This window comes from Balearica regulorum, chromosome 5 (genome assembly GCF_011004875.1).
Source record: "Balearica regulorum gibbericeps isolate bBalReg1 chromosome 5, bBalReg1.pri, whole genome shotgun sequence".
NCBI classification, from domain to species: domain Eukaryota; kingdom Metazoa; phylum Chordata; class Aves; order Gruiformes; family Gruidae; genus Balearica; species Balearica regulorum.
In genome coordinates this window covers 2,940,963-2,960,214 of record NC_046188.1, presented here as the reverse complement: position 1 = coordinate 2,960,214, position 19,252 = coordinate 2,940,963, and the positions used below count along the sequence as shown (strand labels likewise).

Genomic DNA, 19,252 nt, shown 5'->3' with positions numbered 1-19,252 from the left:
CAAAGAAGTTAAAGATAGGGAGAACTTTGTCTTTTACCATGCTGAGTTGAACTGAGAGCTACTTATCTGCTGAGATAGTGGAAAGGTGGGCAGGAAAGGTCTAGCGAAGATTTATGAGGTGTGATTTACTAATGGCAGCGCATCATCTGTGGATGGCGTTGGGCAGACAAGGTGAGGAGGGAGGAATGAGGACGGGGTCCTTGGATACATTTGTGGAAGGCCAGGAGGAGGAACTCCTGCTGAAGGAGGGATTGGGAAGGTGGGAAAGAAGCAGGGCCTGGCACCGCAAACTTCTGCATCAGAAGAGATGGAAACCCAAATCCAAGTGTGCTCCCCAACCCCTGGCCAGGAGGGGAAGGCAGCGCCGGCTCAGGGATGCAGGAGGGGAGGGGGAGAGTGAGCGGCCCCTGTGGCAGGCAGGGGCGAGGGCTGGGAGCCAGCAGGAAGCCAGGGAGGGGAAGGGCGGGGGAAGGCTCGGCGAGGGCGCGATTGGGGGCGCGGAAGTAGAGAGGAAGCGACTCGGAGAAGACCCCAGGGGAGAGCCCGCCATGTTGTTTGGGGTCTCCATAGCAAGTGGCCGGGGTGGGGTCAAGCGCCGCCATCTTGTTTACTATCACCATAGCAACGAGCACGCCCGAGCCTGAGACGCCATCTTGTTTGGTGTCTCCACAGCAACGCCGGCGGCCGGGCCGGGGCCATGGCGGGCGCGGGGCGGCTAGAGGAGCTGGAGCTCAGCGCCGAAGAGGCGGAGCGGCTCCAACGGGCTTTCCGCGACGAGCAGTTCCGGGCGCTCTTCGCCGAGTACGCGGCGGAGCTGGCCGACCCGGAACAGCGGCGACTGTACGAGGAGGAGGTGGCGGCCCTGGAGCGAGAACGCGGCGTCGAGGTCCGCTTCGTCCACCCCGCGGCGGGCTACGTGCTGCGCACCAGTCAGGCCGGCTCCCGCCGCTGCTACCTCAACGTCTGCAGCAACCCGCACGTCGGGGCGCCCCAGGCCCGCGCCGAGCCCGGCGGCCAGCGCTGGGCCCTACCCTACAGCCTGGCGCCAGGCCGTGAGGAGCTGGGCCGTGGCGGCCGCCGCCGCCTGGTCTACGACGTGGTTTTCCACCCGGCGGCGCTCCGCCTGGCCGCCCGCAGCCCCCGCTTCCGCCGTCTGCTCAGCGACACGGCGCTGGACGCCGTGGAGCGCCACTGCGCCGTGCAACTCGACCGCGCCAACGCCGCCGTCCTCCGCGGCTCCAAGTACAAGGGCGTCCCGCAGGCGCCCGTCATCCGCACCCCGCTGCCCGGCGGCGCCCCGCCGCCGCCCGCCGACGGCGACTCCCCGCTGCCGCCCTTCCCCTTCCCGCCCGCCGCCGCGCCGCCGCCTCCACCAGCCGATCCCCCGGCGGCCCGGCCCGCCGGCCCCACCACACCGCGCTGGAGCATCCGGCACCGCTCCTACGTGGACCTGCAGGACTACCGGTGCTGCCGCGACTCGGCGCCCAGCCCGGTGCCGCGGGAGCTGGTGGTGACGGTGGAGCTGCCGCTGCTGCGCTCCGCCGCCCAGGCCGCCCTGGAAATCCGCGGTCGGGAGCTGCGCCTCGACTCGCAGCGTCCCGCCTACCGCTTGCGCCTCCGCCTCCCCTACGACGTGGACGAGAGCCGCGGGCGGGCCGCCTTCAACAAGGCCCAGCGGCAGCTCCTGGTCACGCTGCCCGTGGTGCCGGGGCCCGGCCCGCAGGAACAGCTAGGCCCGGGCGGGGAGCGGCTGCAGGAGGCCGGGCCCGGTGCGGAGGGGCTGGGCGAGCCGCCGGCAGCTGAAGCGGGCGGCAAGGCGGCTCCTCCCCCAGGCCCCGGCGGCGGTGCGGCCTGGAGCACGTGTGGCGGCGGGGAACCCGCCGAGCGCCCCGGGGATCCACCCGCGGATCCACCGGCGGACAGCGACCCGCCGTCGCCCCGCTCCGGCGCCGCTTCCCCCGCCCCGAGCGCCAGCCCCGAGCCGGCCACAACGAGCGGCCTCGGCGGGGACGCCACTCCGTGCCCTCCCGAGAGCCAGGCCTCGCCGGCAGCAGAGAGCAGCCCTGGTGACATGGCTCTTCCCCAGGGCTCCGGCAGCCCCGAGGCCGCCGTGTGCCCTCCCTTCCAGTGCCGGCAGGACGAGGCCTCCCTCACCCTGCTCCTGCATGTGCCCGGCATCCGGCCCCAGAGCCTCAGTGGGGCTGTGGGCACAAACCACTACCATCTCCGCTTCTCCAGTGGCACTGGCGCCTATGCCCTCTTCTTACAGTTTCCTCCCGCAAACAGGCTGTCGTCCCCCGAGACCAGCGTTAGCGTCTCTGCCCACAACGCTGCCGTTGGGCTCGCCAAGGCCCCCGGCAGCACCGGGCCCTGGGAGAAGTTCTGCTTCGGCCTTGATGCCTCCGCTCTGCAGGTAACAGCTTCAAAATGGCAGGGTTGGTGCGTCACGCTCCCCAGAGTGCCACTGCTTCCCTGCAGTGCGTGACTTCTGCTTGGATTCGTTTATGAATGGTGTCTCGGGGAACTGTTAGGTTATCGGCCTGAGTTCAGAAGTTGGTAGTGATGGAAGCTGCTTCCCTCAGAGAGCCGTTACCAGATGTAAGTGGAACAATCTAATTAGCGCTAGTCTTGTACGAGCAGTACGAAGGTCACATTGCAAAGCTGACATATTCGTCCTTGGAATTGAAATGACTTCTACCTCCTGTGCTGATTTTTTTCGAAGGGAAATTATGATGAGTGCAAACGGAGCCTGCCCTATGTCCTTAGTATCAGACGGTGTAAGCTGCTCATGCAGCCTATTCACCTGAAGAAAGGAGATGTCTATAATACGCCAGACCTACGCAGACATGCACAGAGTGTTGTGAAATGCAGGTGTGTGTGGAGTGAGTGTACCTGTGGCCGTATTTCAGGACAGAACTCCCATTTACAGCCGTAGGAACAGCCATTATTAGTTCAACCAGAGCAGTACAGCAAAGAGCAGCTGTGAACTGCTGTCGATTGCCATTTTGCTGGGCTAGTTCTTCATCTTCTTACTAGTCTGGATAGGATTCTAGTTTAGACGTTGTATTATTTTATGGGTCATTAGGCAGCGATGCTCGCTGTGGTGGGAGGAGGTTGGCACGCTTGCCGAGAACTGGCAGTGTCCCTGCGAAGGGATGCTCAGTGCTTCAGCCATGTGATTTTTGAGATTGTCTTTATTTTAGAATAACAAAATACTTTGCAGGTTGGGTCACATACTGTGGGAGTGCAAGTCCAGAAAACTGGCAGGCTTAAAGTATATCCACTGGGACAGTGGCTTGGAGTATCCTAATTGCTCCATCTCTACAATTAGAAAATGCTGCAAGATTCTGAAAGATATTTATCCGGTTAGTATATGTGCAGCTGAAACGTCACATTTTATTTCCCATTTAGCAGGCTGCATATCTTTTCTGTACTAGCAACTCCTCAGAAGGAGGAGCTGATCGTTTCAGGTAAATATCGAAGATGATGAATTTATTGCGAACCACCTATGCTGAGCTGTTCGCAGTGCACTTCCATTGCTTTTACCGGATCAGGAGCCTGCAAGTCTGTGCACGCGGGGCCGCGAAACATTTGGCACTACTGTTAATTGGTGTGATCAAGTACTGGGTGCCGATGTGACGTCAAATAAACCCTCGTGCAAACTACTGCCCTTCTCTGTATAGGTACAGAAGGCATGGGGTAGAAACTACAGGCGTTGTATCTGCTTTTTCAGATAGTCTGAATATCCATCAGTGTGTGTCAGTGTGCTTGCTTGTTTTGTGGCGTGCAGGCCTAACCGTGGGTTTTCAGGGAAAACAACAGCTTTCTGTGACTCTAGCTGAAAATTCAGTTTGGGAACAGGAAATTCTGCTGCAGTATCTCTTTAGTACTGTGATTGATGGACATTTCTGCGTGCTTTGATCTCTGTGTAATGATTGAAAGCGTTTGGTATGCGCATTCGTTATTATGATTGGAGGAACATCTTTTGAGTAAATTGTTAAAAGGGCATGCAGTAATGGGATTTTGGTCAATATTACATTTTTGTGAGTTAAAAAATCTTTGAATGTGCTGAATTTATTATGTATTGCAAAATGTTTTGGGTGGAGTAGGAGGAGGAGATTTGGCATTACTCATAGGCCTCCCAGCCATTCATTCATGTAGCAGGCTAAAAGCGATTGATTTCTTCTGGAGTTCTTTTGGATACAGGCCTTGCAAATTGAAGCAGCTGAAATAGTCTGAAGTCATTTGTTCTGTTTTCTTTCTTCTAACTAACTATGCTATTTCCCAAAAGTGCCTGTGCCAGCGCTGATAGCTGCATTCACTCAGAGTGAAGTGAGAAAAATTAATATTTAATTAGAGCTACCATTATATGCTGTCTTCTGTCCATTAACTATTTGCTCATGGTAGCTTCTCTTCCACTTACGTTGATTTCTTCCGTTTGTCTGCTGTCATCTCTGGTGTTTTTCTGCTTTGCATCTCTTTGTATAAATCAGAGCTACGGTTCTTGCATTGAGATCTGCAAGGAGTTACATCAGTCATAGAAGAGTGTTTTAGGAATGCACACAGCAGCAGCGCCCTGTTTAATGACTTTAGGGAGCTTTCGGCAGCCCAGGCGAGCAGGAATTTTATCCTGCGCCTCCCAGTCGCACTGCTGTCTACTTGTGTGTAATCTCTTCTCCCACAGTAGCGTTGCCAGAGGATAGTACGTGGCAAAAGGAGAGGCTGGTGTTTTGTTACAGATATGAAATTCCTGTTCTGCTGTCTTCTGGGAAGTTGCTTCTTGCCGGAGACCAAGGGTTTCTGCGGTGCTTCAGGGAGCAGATTCCTCGCTGAGTTAGTTAACTTGAGAAATCCGCCCAACTCGGTGATGGCTCGTGCCCCAGTGGCTGTTACAGGACCCCGTTAGGCTGGCTGTGTAATTATCTCCCGTTAACTTGCCAAACAGCTGGGAAAATGTGTTACGGTAATTGTTCACTGCATGAACAGAACGCATCTCGTTGGCATCCTTGTCCCTGGACTGTGATGTAGTGCAGCATGTATCGCTCGATTTCGATTGCCTGTGGGCCTCTGCCCAGATCAACACGTATGAAAATGGTGCCGGTAATTGCACAGCCCAGCCTCGTGTGCTTGTGATGTTCCTCTTACCGCACTGGCCGCCTTTCTTGTTGGAAATTGGTCCAATACAGATATTGGTAGAAGAGTGCGTTGAACTTGTCCTTAGGACACCGTTCTTGAAACAGAATTTCAAGGACTGGTTTTCCTTTTGTAGTCAGATAGGTTTGAATCCCTGTGCTGAAAGATGATATATTTAGAGCTCAGTTTCCATAGATGCTGAGCAGTCTGAATTCCCACCCCAGCAAGTGCTTATTTTGAGCAAGTCTTTACAGTGCAACAGTCCTCCCTGGACTTTAACTGTGTCATTGCAAGAATTCCTTCTTTTGGTAGCTCTTGATGTTGCTTTGGTTTTACTGCTTTCCCATATGATTGATAGTCAGCTCTCTGCTAACTTTTTATCAGCAGCTGCAGCCGTTGCTTCTCTTTCTCTCAGAGTAGTTTTGCTCCTTGACTAAACCATGACCTCCACACACTTGTCATGGTGAGCAGAAATCCTATAGATAAAGATCCTGTAACTTTGGACTTTGTGGACCAGAGTCACGTATTTCAGGGGTTTAAAAGTTATCTTTTGTCCCCAGCCTTGTGCTCAGTCGCTGCACCAGAGACCACACGGTGTTGATCTTCCTGCCGGGCTGGCTCCAGGCCCTGTTTTTCCAGGGGAAGAGGAACCCATGACCTGAAGAAGTTGCCTGGCTTCCCCGCTGCCAGAATCACTGTCTGTTCTCTGCCTCAAGGACCAGCTGTGGGCTCTGCTCCCTCCATTGCTCTCTATCGCGGTTCATCCACTAATGCCTTCAACATTTCTCACTTCCATTTGTTTAAATCCTCAGGCCTAGGAAAACTCCTGCGTCAGAGAGTCCCCCTTCATTTTAAGACAACAGAGCCTGGGAAGTAAATGATGAAAACAGAATGATTGAGAGTTCAATAACCATTAATAACATTTGTAAGCCTGCCAGGCAAGGTTTCCGAGAACAACGTGTCCCAGAATGTCCTGGTTTATGGCAGAGCTGAAGTTGGGAAATTACTGAAATCATGCCTTTGTAAAGCACCACCGTGTAATGTTTGGTCTGTCCGGGTTAAATGCTCAATTCTTAACAGAAATAAAAACCAGTTTTCTGCTGGGTGTATCTGAACTACTGAGACTTGGAGGTTTAGTTATACTAGCATGTGAAACACGTTTGGTAGATAATTAATTCTGCCTGCGGATTTGAGGTCATGTGTGCTGATTTTCATGTGATTTGAAAAAGATTGGTTAAAGTAATAATTCCCTGTCATGCTGATCCACACCCTTCCTGCCCTTCTCCGTGGACTGAAATGACTTTGTTCAGAGGATGTATGCTCGCTCTCTTGGTTGGCGCTTCCCTCCTGGGGTCCCATCGCTGTAGAGGGAATCACTGCAGTCAGCCTATCCCTTTTATTATAAAAGCCTGTGTTCTGTTATGGAGAATATTTAGATTTAACTTGGGTAAACCCCCATGGGGCTCCAGAGAACAGCCAGGAGCAAGCAGTGTTTCCTCTGCTTTACTATGCCTTGAGATTATGGGTTTTTTAACATTTACAGTATGAAAAATATTATACAAAACATTAATGCTTTGTTCAAACCGTGAACTAATCAGGAGGTGCGCTGTTTGTGAGGATTACTCAACATAGGTATGTAAAAGGGAATTGCATAGCGATACGAAAGCTTTAACTTCTGTGTGAATGCTGATGCCTTCATGGAGAAATGTTTTAGACGGATGTGCTACTGAGCATAAAAAAAGAGGTGTGATTTTTCTGCTTGGCATAGCCACCAGTGCCTTCTGAAGGAGGTCCTTTCGAAGCTCTTGCTGCTTTTTCCTTCAGAAAGCAGCCAGGAAATAACGCTGAAGCCCTGTGAGCTCTGCTTGCTGCACGTACCTACTGTCACGTGTTGTTTCCTAACCCTTGGACTTTTGTCTTCTACTTTGGCAACAGGTATGCTGTGGGGCAGCTCCTGCAAGACAAACACCCGCTATGACCACTTTGCACAAAAACCCCATGGGAGCAATATTTTTAGTTGTCTTTACAACAGAGGGACTGTCAGTCCTTGTAACTAATCCTCTTGTTGTCTCGTTGAAGACTGTATTTGTCTTGTATGTGCTGTCGGATCCGTTGTACCCAGGCAGACCTCGTGCTCTCCAGCCACGCTGGACACGTGCCTGGCGTGGGGCTGCTGAGAGGCCACGTATTCCCTGGAAAAGAAATCATCTGTGGGTGGCAGGGCTACGTTGTTCCCAGCACTGAGAGCCACGGGCTAGATGTGCTCCCCTGGGCACGCTGCCTGGGGCTGTCCTTGTGCTCCCTGATCTCAGAGCTGGGCTTTTGTGGATAAATGTATTTCTTGGTGCGAGAGTCAGCCAAGCATGAAACCTTGAGAGCCGTGTTGGGAAGTATAAGATGCATTGACACTTTAAACCTATGCCACTTTTCAGGGAGAAATCTGTACCCGAGAGCTGCATGGATGCTGCGGTACGCTCACAAGTCCAAACAGAGGTGCTGGACCTCAGCTGGCTGGGGCAGTGCGGCTAGCTGTACTGCTGCATCTAGGGTTTGCCCCTCATGCCAAGCTATTCTGAGTGGTGGTACGGGCTTTCTTCGAAAGACAGGGTTGTAATTTTCAACTTCCAAGCTACTAGAAAGGGTTAATGTAATAGTTGGGGGCACTTCTTAGAGGATGATGCTAGAAACTGGGACCGTTGTGTTTAATCCTTCAACAGTTTATTTTTGGTTCTATTAATTCTGTGCTCAGCATTTCAGGACTCTTGGCAAGTTTTTTGGGAGGTCAGAGGAGGACAGGAAAGGAGAACAGAACAAACTTATTGTTTGATTATTTTCAAAGTTATCTCTTTCCCAAACTATATTAAGAAACATAATTAGCTTGCTTCTGCTATAAAACAAACTAATTTCTGAATAGCCTTTAATTGGTAGATGCGTTATGGCAATAATGTACTTACACAAAACAGTTATGTCAGGAAACGTTATTAACCTACTGATGAAGCTCATGAAAGCTTCTTTTGAGCTATTTCATCTTTGCAGTCATGAATACCTTATAAAAGTTTTCACCCCCAGAACAGGTACTTTCATTCACCAAAACTTTGAGCTTCAAATTCTCGTGCTGAGCTGGTTTGCAATGGGATGTACAAACCGAGAGGCCACGCGATCCCTAGATCCAAGTCCCTTTTCATATTGCCATCAGCTTCTCATTACAGAAGCCGTGGAAATCATTTAAGCCTGAAATCTCTCCCGCTTTTAAAACTGTTACAGCCTGTGTGGGAGGTGACTCTGGATGGTGACTGGGTACGAGTTTGGATATAGTAATGGAGAACAAACTGTATCTGAGTGTTAAGGACAGCCGTGGGGCGACTGGCTTTGTGCTGCGTCTGCCGGTGTTGCGGTCGCTGCTGCTATGCGCTGTCAGTGCTGTGCGATACAAGGACGGTTTCGAATGATGAAGCGTTCTAGAAACCAAAGTCATTCCTGCGAATGTTTATGTTAATTTGGTCTCAAGTTTAGTCACAGGGAAAAATGAATGTGTACCAAACAGCAGATGACAGTATGTGCAGGGAAAAACAAATTTAATTCTAAGTTGCTAAGAGAGTATAAAAAAATAAACTGTTTAAACTGAAGAATTATTTTACAGGGTCATTGAAATCATCTGCAGATGGTTGTCCTCTGCTGCTCTTCCAAGCCAGAGCAAACAGGCTTTAAAATAAATTCCTGAATCCTTTTTTTTTTCAAGGTCTGTGCTTTGATAACATCTGCAGTAATATAAATGCCTCAGTATATACTCACCGTGAATGCAAAGTCTGAATTACAGTCGCTGGCTGTCTGAACAGGCTAATGATAATCATTGTTTTGATAACAAACAATATTGCTTGTGCGTACAGCACCAGGGACCGTGATCTATGGCAGGCCACTGGGTAATGCTGTGATAAAATTTTAAATACTGTGAAATGTAAGTGTAGTGCTTTGGGAATACAGTGCTGAGCTGGTATGAAACCTGGTAAAATTGGTTTATAGTAATTAGTGAAAATGAGAGGAACATCATCACGAGCAGTTACTTTTTATCCTCGTGTAAAGTACTGATCAATAAACCGATAAACTGTCCATTCAGTTTTTCTTTTTTAACAGTATTTCCTGTGAAGAAAACAAACGATTTGGCTTTTAATCAGGGAGAAAACTCTCAGAAAGATTTATTGGGTTTGCTGCCAAAGTGCAAGGTTGTATTTGCATTGAGGACGCATGGCTGTCGCTCTCCTCTCGTAGCCACGATTGACGCACAGCGCTGGCACTCGCACCCCTGACCTGGGCAGGCAGTTTCTCCGTGGAGCTCCCAACCTCACGTTCACTCATAAGGGTCCTCCCGGTTTTCTTCCTAGAATCTCTGCTTTGCTGCCTGTAAACTGTCTCCTGCTATTTCAGAAATGCTTCCATGAAACCGTTCCTGCATTTTCCTGGGATGGCGGGTGCCGAGCCCCGCCGCAGAGCGCTCCCTTTGCTGCCGCCGCTGCTGCGGTTTCTCCATGGCGCTGACTTCAGCTCTGCAGCATCTACAAGTGACCCTGTGGTTAAAGTCACTTCAAAGTGATCTGAGGATGCCATTTGCTGTATTTTGACGTAACAGAAAACTTTTCATTACCCGTTGGCTTTTCGAACATCTCTCCCAATTCCTGTACCTGTCGTTTCTTTTCATTGTTAATGCTGCTTATGGATGCGAGCAAGGTCAGGCACCAGCTTTAAGAGCACAAATGCATAGTAAGAGAGTCCTTTCACAAAAGGCTTAAGCTCTCACTAGACAAAACAAATGCAGGTTCAGATGGAAAAAAGATTGTTTTCCCCATTTTATATAGGAAAAATGGAGGCAAAAGGACGAACTCAGAGTCATAGCAGTCTGGGAGAAAGCAGAGAATCGAAGCAAGATTGCGGAGACCCAAAACCCATGGTGGTTCTTATCCCAAAGGGGTGCTGAGATGTGGACATCTTGTAGCAGTTATTTTGGAGGAAAACCAGTAACAAACACTGGTCCTTTTGGTTTTTTTTTAATCTTCACTCAAATTGCGAGTCTCCAGCTTTTAGGAAAACGTTCTTGCCCTTAAAATGAAAACCTGGGGTGCGAAGGAGTGGAGGTGGCAGGTAAAGGCAGGTGGCAGGTGACTTAAATTTCTCAGCTGGGTGAGGAGACTCGTCGTGCTGGAGCAGAGGGTGCTCTGCTGCACCTTCCTTCGAAGCGAAGGCAGGATACCAGGATGGGCTGATCCACCATCGCGCTCGGCAGCATGCCGAAAACCCCACGGAAGGGAAGTTGAGCTGTTCTGTCTGTGATGTGTGGGCAAAGCGATACTTGGCGGAGGTGGAAATGTGTCTCCTGTGCTGCCCGAGGCCTTGCTGGTGACCTAGTTCGTGAGCTTGTGGGAGTTTCGATGCTGCACAGATTTTGCGTCTATACTTCCTGCCTTGTTTTTGTACTCTGACACCTTCTTTTGAACTCTGCAGAATATTTCTACGAGCCTAAAGCACTGGCAGGTCCCTCTCTGGCAGGCAAGAAAGGATGCAACGTGAGGGAATGAGAACTTGAGGCTTTGTATACAAAAATGCAAGAAGTAGGTGTGTTACCAGAGGGTTTTCTCTCAGGGCAACCCTGCTGTAGTTTAATCTTTCCACAAACTGTCTCAGCATCCGATATTGGATGCTTGCCTGGATTGTAATCTCTCTGGATGGAAAATGAATTCAATCCTCTGGTTTTGAAAACCAACAATAGGTATGTTACGGCTTTCCATATTGTGATTTCTGATTTAAATAGGGAAAAAAAAAATAGGACGCTGTTTTATTTTTCCCATACAGAATTTTTTTTTTTGCAAGACGACAGTTAAACTTTGTACCTTAGACACAGTGCGGCATCTGGCTGTGCATAAGGCTACATCCACAGGGGGCCAAAAATGTGCTGAATCGCCTTTTTGCTTCTCAGTCTGCAAGATGTCAGTGATAATTGAATGCAACTTTCATTGGGTTGACAAGAGGGTAGAACTAGTCCGAGAAATTTAAAAGTATGACTTAAAGTAGAAGGTTTGCAACTTTTTCCTGCTATTTCCAATTGAACAGTTCATTGTTAAGCAGGAAATGTAGTTCACAGAACATAAGAACAGTCCTCTAGGTTAGACTGTTCTTATTGTGCCAACATCTGTCCTTACCCACAGCCTACAGCAGATGATTTAGGAAGAGTACGAGGACGGGGAAAGCTCTGTAGTTCTTAGGAAACAGGCCCTGGAGGTTATATTTTAGGACCTTTAATTACCTGTAACTGATTTAAATCTTTAAACCTGTAGCAACGTGTTTCACGTTGTTTGTGAACTGCATATTAACGGCCTCAAAACACGTCCCAGACTGTCGTCTCTAACTGTGGATCCTCTCCGTTTCTTCCAACTGGTGTTAATGCTTGCGTAAACGGGGATCCGAGGAGCCTCCATGGATGGATGTGAAACAGATGTAGCCGTGCGTGTTTCAGAGCTTTGCCTTTAGAAGGTCTGATCTTGAAGGCCGAGGGCAACGACAGTCCGAGGAAGTGTTTGCATTTTTCTGAAGTAATACACTGAAACAAACCCATAAAAGTGTAACACCTTCCTGATGTTAAGACAGGTGAGGACGGTGGAATGATGTTGGTGGAAATCTTTCCTCAGGAGTCTGTATCTTAGTCATGCATCGAAAGAGAAAAAACTTTGTCTTTTATTTTTGTGTGGGATGCAGATCCTTACTTTAAATGAGCTAAGCACTGGTCTCCACCGCGTTACTTCTGAATGTCTGGAATTTCTCTGTTGAGACGTGGCTGTGCTGTGAAACTTCTGTTGTGAATCGCTGTCCTGGCTTTGTTTGGAGTGACTTTCTTCCTCCAATACCGCTGAAGTATAGTACGAAAAGAACATAACCTGCTCTTTCTTTTCTTTAGGAAAGATTGTTTGTCAGTGAAGAAAACGTTGATGGATTTCTAGGCACTGTTTTATGCCCTTCCTTTTGCTCCCAATCAGCACTGGAAAGTCAGCCTTTAATTGAAGTGCTTGATGTTACTGAGGACAGAATTCAAATCAGGTTGAAGGTAAGGATCTCTCGGGCAGTAGTACGTATTGCTGACTGATTTATGTACTTCAGCAAGATCGTATCAAATCTGACCGGAACAGCTTTGTTCCTGTTTTGTCTTGATACAGCGGGGAAGACTGTGGAGTAGGGTGTATTTGCAAGTATAAATGTCAGTTTTCAGAAACACAGGTTCACATTTGTGCCATTTGATGTGACCAAGGGATTGAAACCTCTTATATTTCATTGGGAAGGAGGAGAACTGTGATACAGTCATTAAAGACGGTGCTTTCTCCTTGCAGGAATACAGCATGGCATGCGTACGCTAAATCTCTCACTGGTATTAACAGAAAGAAATGACTAAGTAACTACCTAGTATCCCTCACTCGAACCCCAAGTGCTTCCAGGTCAGAGCTGATGACAATGTGCTGCGAACAAATGATGGCAGATGTCATCAGAATAAAAACCAGAATGTTCTTAAAATGGAAATAAAGAAGTGAATAATCCACGTCCTTCAAATACCCCAGAGTTTGGGCTCCTGTACTGCAGCCCACGGTTAGAGCATGCAGTGTTTTGTACAGACACTTTTCTGGGTGTCGGGTGACCAGAAGTGAACTTACCTGGAGGGACTTGGGCTCATAGAATCACAGGACAGTTTGGGTTGGAAGGGACCTCAAAGCCCATCCAGTCCCAACCCCCTGCCATGGGCAGGGACACCCTCCACTAGCCCAGGTTGCCCAAAGCCCCATCCAGCCTGGCCTTGAACACTGCCAGGGAGCCAGGGGCAGCCACAGCTTCTCTGGGCACCCTGTGCCAGGGCCTCAGCACCCTCACAGGGAAGGATTTCTGCCTCACATCCCATCTCCATCTCCCCTCCTGCAGCTTCAGGCCATTCCCCCTTGTCCTGTCGCTCCCTGCCCTTGTCACCAGTCCCTCTCCAGCTGTCAGGAGGGACTGGAGAGGCAAAGAGCCTGGCTCCTGGGAGCGGGAAGCGGAAAGAGCTTCGTAAGATGGACAGAGGGTGCTCAGTCCCGGCCATTGCTTCACTCTCTGCCTTGTCACACAGGTACAGAAAACCTTGAGGATTTTGTCAGTGAAGAATTGGGTCTCATTCTCTTTATTCTGTCCAAGTGTTCGAATATTTGGTGGTTTCCTATGGTGTAGACAGATGAAGAAAACAAAACTTTAGTTTTGTAAAGAGGAAAAAGTGAAGTAAAACCCCCAAATTGACTGGGATTTCTTGGTAAAGACTGTATCAGAAATTAATTTGAAACTTTTCTTAACGGAAAGATAATATGCAGGGACAGTCAGGTTACTTCTGTTGCCATAAACAGAACGCGTAGATGGCTTCTTGGAAAGCAAGTTCAGACGAAGCATGTGACCTCTGGAACCGTGCTGGATGACTGAGCAGTTTACCCTAAACATAGCAGCTCCAGCATTACTTGACAGGTTTAACTTTTGTAGTTAGTGTGGATTGTATGAAAGAAATTAAAATTCAGGTTGTTGGAGAGCAAATACGGGTTTGGAGAAAGGGAAGCTAAGGTACCTTAAGTCATTCACACATTCATGTGGGAGAATCATCCCGTGCTGAGAAGGACTTTGCAGTGTTTCTTTCATTTCTTGCTGGAGTCAGCAGTGCTTTTGGGGTCAGAGAGGGCTGGGTGCTGGAGAGAGCGACTTGGTCTTTGAATCCATGAATCTCACTGCTGCTGGACAGACGCCTGCCTGCCCCTCGCTGCCCGCTGACAGGGACACACGAGTTCCCAGCTGGTTTTTTGCTAAAGCAGTCAGTAGCTAATGGTGAAATTGGGTAACTGCTATTTAGACAGCACAGGGTCTCAAGTTCAGGCAAACTGCAGCAATTCCAGGATTAACTCAGGCCGATTGAGAAAGACAGCTTGCTCGCCAGTTACACCTTCCACGTACGACAGGACGGTAATTTCCCTAATTGCAAAGTTAAAACACACTGCTCATAGTAAGAATTTAGATCCCTTGGCTGATTTTTGTGGCCCCTGAGTTCCAGAAAACAACGGCCTGGGTGTGGTGAATCACAGGTCTTCCCTGCTGTTAATTGTGACAGAGGCTGTGGCCACTCGGCAGCTGCCCGGCGGCATTTCCTATTGCAGAGGAAACCCTCGGGAGGCAAACCACCTCCCTGCTGCTTATTCCGCTGCGTGGTACAAGATCAGGAAAACCTCAGCATCATACTGACGTGTCTTTCTGGAAGTAGACGTTGGAGAAAGCGGTGTCTTTGGCCTGTCTTTACAGTGGTTTTGTATGCCCAGTCTGTTTCAACTATAAAAACAATTCATTTATTTTCTCAACAGCCGCAGGAAGCAGTCCATTCTGAACCTGATGGAAAAGAACAAACACTTAGCAGCTCAGGAGGAAACCTCGTCGAAAAGACAAACGGCGACTACTCCCAAACAAAGGCAGAAACAAACTGTACTGCCGCTGACGCAGCTGAAGGAGAACGTGCTACAGAAACCAACAAAACTTCCACGTCTTCTGCAACGGCTGAAACAATAGGAAAAGTAGGTTGTAGTTCACACCATTGTTTGCAGCATGAACCTTCTGACACCAGTTCAGCGATTCCCGGCGAATCTAGGAGAAAGGAACCAGATTTAGAAAGTGCTGTCACAGTAGGTGAAACGGCCGCGGCCGCAGACTCTGAAAAGGCAGCAGGGCTTCTGCTGGAGGGGCAGGCGAAAGCAGAAGGGGATGGAGCAGCTGCGCCCGCAGGATTGGCACGGGGGAACCAGCACAGCTCGGACAGCAGGCCGGCCTCCCCGCTCCTGCAAGAAGTGAGCATGCAGGACGGGAGCGTGCAGATCGTTAGGGATCACGTAACGCACTGCCCGGTTGCATTTCAGAATCCTTTGCTGTATGAATTGGACTAGTTTAATTATTTTGGGATTTCCTTCTGTTGTTTGAAGCTTACTGTGGCTTCCACGTGCTGGTTTATGACCTCAGGGCTAAGAGTAGAAAACGGGTTCCTACTGACGCTGTTTTGTGTACGTCAACTTAGAATACTTATGTTGTTAGTAATTTTTTAACTTTTCAGGTCTGAGTTTTCTAATCACACGTATGGGCTCAAATAGTTTTACTTACGAGATGCAGTTGAAGGTGAATCTGAGCTCGTGGAAGAAAATGTGTTTTTATTGTTTACTTAACTTTCGTAGGCTCTTGCTCTGTGACAGGGAGTATTTGTATGTATCCTGTTTCTAATGGCTCCCTCAGGACTTGCTGTGTTTAGTCCACCTAGAAATGAGCTGTATTCATCATTTTTCAAACCTTTCATTTTGTTCTAACTGCAGGATTAGACTTGCACTGATTTTTAGCAATCAAATGAAATTTCTAATTACACGGAGAAGTTCTAATTAGTTTCCTAGAAATAATCAGCGTTCATACCGTGTATTCCATCCTAGTACGTTACTTCAGAACACAGCATCCAAACATAGCCCAGTCTGTCAACCGAACAAATTCAATTGCACAATAAAAACGTCCTCTCTTGTTGCACGTCTGCTACTAAGTATTTACAATTTTGTAAAATGGATTCACTTTATCCAGATTAGATTTACTTTGCAAAAAAAAGTTCCCCAGGAGCGTGCTGTTGGCCAGTTCATCTCTCTAAAGTGCGATAACCAAAAGAACATATCTAATAATAATAATAATAAACTTTCAGTTCCCTTTCTCGCGGCCTCTGAAATAGCTTCTGTTTTCTTTTGAGTTACACAAGACACAAATGTGCTGTAGAAGAAAGTTAAATGTGCCTTGTTTTGCAGCTGCTCTGGAATTACTCTTACGTTACCAGGTTAAAAGCGAGCGCTCGCAGTGGGGGCGTGCAGCGTGTTACTTCTGTAAGTGCAGCGGAAGCCAGGGCTGCCAGAAGCACCTGCCCTACCCGCTCCCTTTGCAAGGCCGAGTTTAACCCCGCTCAGCTCCTTGCGGGAGGCAGCGAAGGGCTGAGGCACAGACACGACATTTTCAGCACCGGCCTTGACTTTGTGAAACTATGGGAAAGAAAAAAAAAAAGAGAGCATCTTATCGCGGGCAAAGTAAACACCTGCATGCTACTTCACGTGTTTCATAAAACGTGGCGTGCTCTCAAACGAACATTTAACCACTGTAGTCACAACCCCTGAAGAGGGTGACGTGTGGTGGTAAAGCCTTGCTACGCGCCCTTCCAGCCAAAGGAACCGTTGTAGCCAGAGCCCTAAGAGCACCAACCCATTGTCTCCAATTAAAAAAAATAAATGAAGCTTTCCCTCCCCCCACCCCAAATCTCTTGGTATAAAATCTACCTCTAAATATCGCATGTCTGTCCCTTTAGTGTAGCATTTTCTTGTTCTAACATACCTCCCTGGTCTACAAAACCCGTGTGCACCACTGCTACCAGTTGTGCTTCAAAGCGAAGTGCCGCTAAAGCAGATGCACCGTTAGGCTTCGAACAGGCCAGGAAGTAAGTGCTCGATGCACGAACAGCTCTGCTCTCTCGCCAGGTCAGCGTGTTTCCATTACACACCACTATTTTTTTACTGGTCGCTTTATGCAGCTGACTAAGTTGAACATGAACTTTTTTTTTTTTGCTCCAAACAAAAGAGGTGTCGTGGCATGCATTTGTAACTCTAGTCTGCCTCAATTAGTGAGTAGCATTAAAAATATAATGAGGGTAAATGCACACTACTGGAAGGGGTGAGGGCACGCGTTCAGCCCTCTGGAGTGAAGGCAAGACACCCCAGCTCCCCCACCCTGGTTCTGACTTTCTAGCAACACAAGATGACATCATCTTTTTGTGAGAATCAAGAACTTCTCTGGTATTTATTACAAAACAACTGATTTTTATTTCGGCAGAACTAAAAAAATCGTATATTTATCTACATTGTAGTAAAAACAATGATTATTATTATTTTTTTCCTTCATATATTCATCGACGCATCGCAACCAAACTGGGACGCGGGTATCGGGTGTGAGGTGACCCCGGGTGGGACGCACCGGTTCTGCCGGTGGATGCGGCATGCGACTCCCAGCTCACCACCCCCAGCACAGCGCCGCGGGCACCACCACCCTGCCCCGATGGGGGGGGAAACCCGCACCAGAGCACCGTAAGCACCAGAAAAGATGCACTTAAAATCGAGTTTTCTCCTCCTCTTCCTCCCAGTAAACACAGCAACGGTCACTTTTTTGCGTAGGGGCTGCGATGCTGCTCTGAGCGGCCCGGCAGCAGCCAGTAACCCGTTTCCAGAATGTGGTTGCCAAACATGAAAGATTACTATTTTGGGACACCTTTTACAAGAATGTTTATTCATATTAAAGCAGAAACCAACTCATAAATGCTTTTTTATACACGTGTGTGCCTGTAAAAGACAGTATGGAACAACTCAAAAAGAAAAAGGCTGCGAGAACGCTCCTCACTGAAGTCTGCGGTAACTTTTACAGAGTTCGTGGTCCCTAATATCTCCCCACCCTCCGTTTTTCACATGAGGGGAGAGGGGTGCCATGGAGTACCTTTTACTGACACTCATCGTTTCGGGAAACAGGTACTGTTGGTTGCTGTTCAAAAGAGAGTCGATTTTGGCACTCTGGGTAGACGGTCTGCAGGATTTCTTGTGGTGCATGCCGCAGTCCCCCGTGTGAAAAATCCTGGGGATCTCCGGAACCAGCACTTTCCAGAACTTTGGAAGACAAGAGACAGTCAAGTGCTGCAGAGTCCAGTCCCAGTTGTAGTCATCGTAGGTGCAGAAGGCGTCCGTGCACTCGATGAGCTTCTGGTAGGTGTCTCTGCCGAAGGCCATGCCCATGTTGTGCTCCGTGGACTTCCACGTCTTCATCTCCACCTTGTCGGCGCGGCCGGCGAAGCCGCCGCGGACGGGGCTGTAGGTGCCCAGGGAGACGATCTGGCACTCGGGGCACTCCCGCTCGCGCAGGGCCCAGAGCTTTTTGAGGACGTGGTAGAAGTCGGGCGCCAGGTAGTGGTCCTCCTCCAGGAAAAGGACGGGTCCGGCGTGCTCCCGCAGCGCCCGCACCCGCTCCCAGACGAAATGCAGCTTCCACCACCAGTGGTGCTTGGTCTGGGAGAAGCGAGCTTCGCGGTAGTGCCCGAAGGAGTCGGGGTACTCGGCGTTGATGCAGCCCAGGCGCAGGGCCGCCGCCTTGCCCACGTCGCGGGGGCAGTCGCGGGGGTCGTGACCGGGGAACTCGCGGGGGTAGAGCTGGATGCTGAAGGGGAAGAAGACCTGCAGGACGGGACAGAAGTCCACGCGTTCCGCCAGCCGGTTGAGCTCCTCGGCCCACAGGTCGTGGCTCAACACCAGCAGCACGTTCTCCACTCCCGCCGCCCGCCGCAACGATTCCAACAGCAACCGCAGGTGCTCGGCCCGATCGTGCACCTGCACCACCAACACCACGTCGGCGGCGGCGGCACCGGCGGCTCGTACCGGGAAGCGCCCTACGTTCCGCACGGGTTGATCGAAGTTCAGTCGATAAACTAACGAACGATAACTCAGCGTCCCGTTTTCCGTAAGCAACGGCGATACTGAAGACACAGCGGAAACGTTAGCAGCGGGGCGGCGCGGCGGCGATTCGCTGACCCGCGCCGCTTCTCCGGTTGTACCGGTACCGCCCCGCTGCTGCTGCTGCTGCTGCTGCTGCTGCTGCTGCTGCTGCTGCTGCTGCTGCCGCCTCCTCCCTCCTCCGCCGCTTCCCCACAGCGCCAGCGCGCAAATCGCCAGCGCCAGCGCTAGCAGCAACACTTTCCGCTTATAAATCCGTAGCCGCATCCTTCCCGGCGGCGGCGGCCGCCCCTTTTCCTACCGCCTCCCTCCCGCCGCCGCCGCCGCCGCCGCCGCCGATGACCGATCGTCGTTACCGCTCCCGCAGGCAGCGCGCGCCGCCGCCACCCCCCCCTCCTCCCTCCCTCCCTTCCCCTCACCCGCGCGCTCAAGACGTCGCCGCACGCCATAGGGCGGCGGTGTCACCGCCGCTGTCGTTCTATTGGACGTCAGAGGCGTCATTCGTCGTCGTTTCCGGTTGGGCGGGCGTTGGTTACCAGCGC

The 19,252-nt window shown here is 50.1% G+C and overlaps 2 protein-coding genes across 3 annotated transcripts; one reads left to right on the top strand and one right to left on the bottom strand.

Moving 5' to 3' along the window:
* The first annotated feature begins 586 nt into the window (after positions 1-586).
* Positions 587-15,895, top strand: DNAAF2 (dynein axonemal assembly factor 2). The gene is made up of 3 exons (XM_075753140.1): positions 587-2,413; positions 12,074-12,220; positions 14,526-15,895. The coding sequence occupies exons 1-3, from the start codon at positions 698-700 to the stop codon at positions 15,096-15,098; spliced, it is 2,436 nt and encodes an 811-aa protein (XP_075609255.1). The 5' UTR covers positions 587-697; the 3' UTR covers positions 15,099-15,895.
* A 1,586-nt stretch (positions 15,896-17,481) lies between these two features.
* MGAT2 (alpha-1,6-mannosyl-glycoprotein 2-beta-N-acetylglucosaminyltransferase) lies at positions 17,482-19,081 on the bottom strand. Of its 2 annotated transcripts, XM_075753138.1 has the most exons (2): positions 18,877-19,073; positions 17,482-18,846 (listed from the first exon to the last, which is right to left on the bottom strand). In XM_075753138.1, exons 1-2 carry the CDS (start codon positions 18,975-18,977, stop codon positions 17,610-17,612), a joined length of 1,338 nt encoding a protein of 445 aa, XP_075609253.1. In that variant the 5' UTR covers positions 18,978-19,073; the 3' UTR covers positions 17,482-17,609. The 2 variants fall into 2 exon arrangements, with proteins under 2 accessions (XP_075609253.1, XP_075609252.1); XM_075753137.1 differs by having other exon boundaries at positions 17,482-19,081.
* Positions 19,082-19,252: the final 171 nt, after the last annotated feature.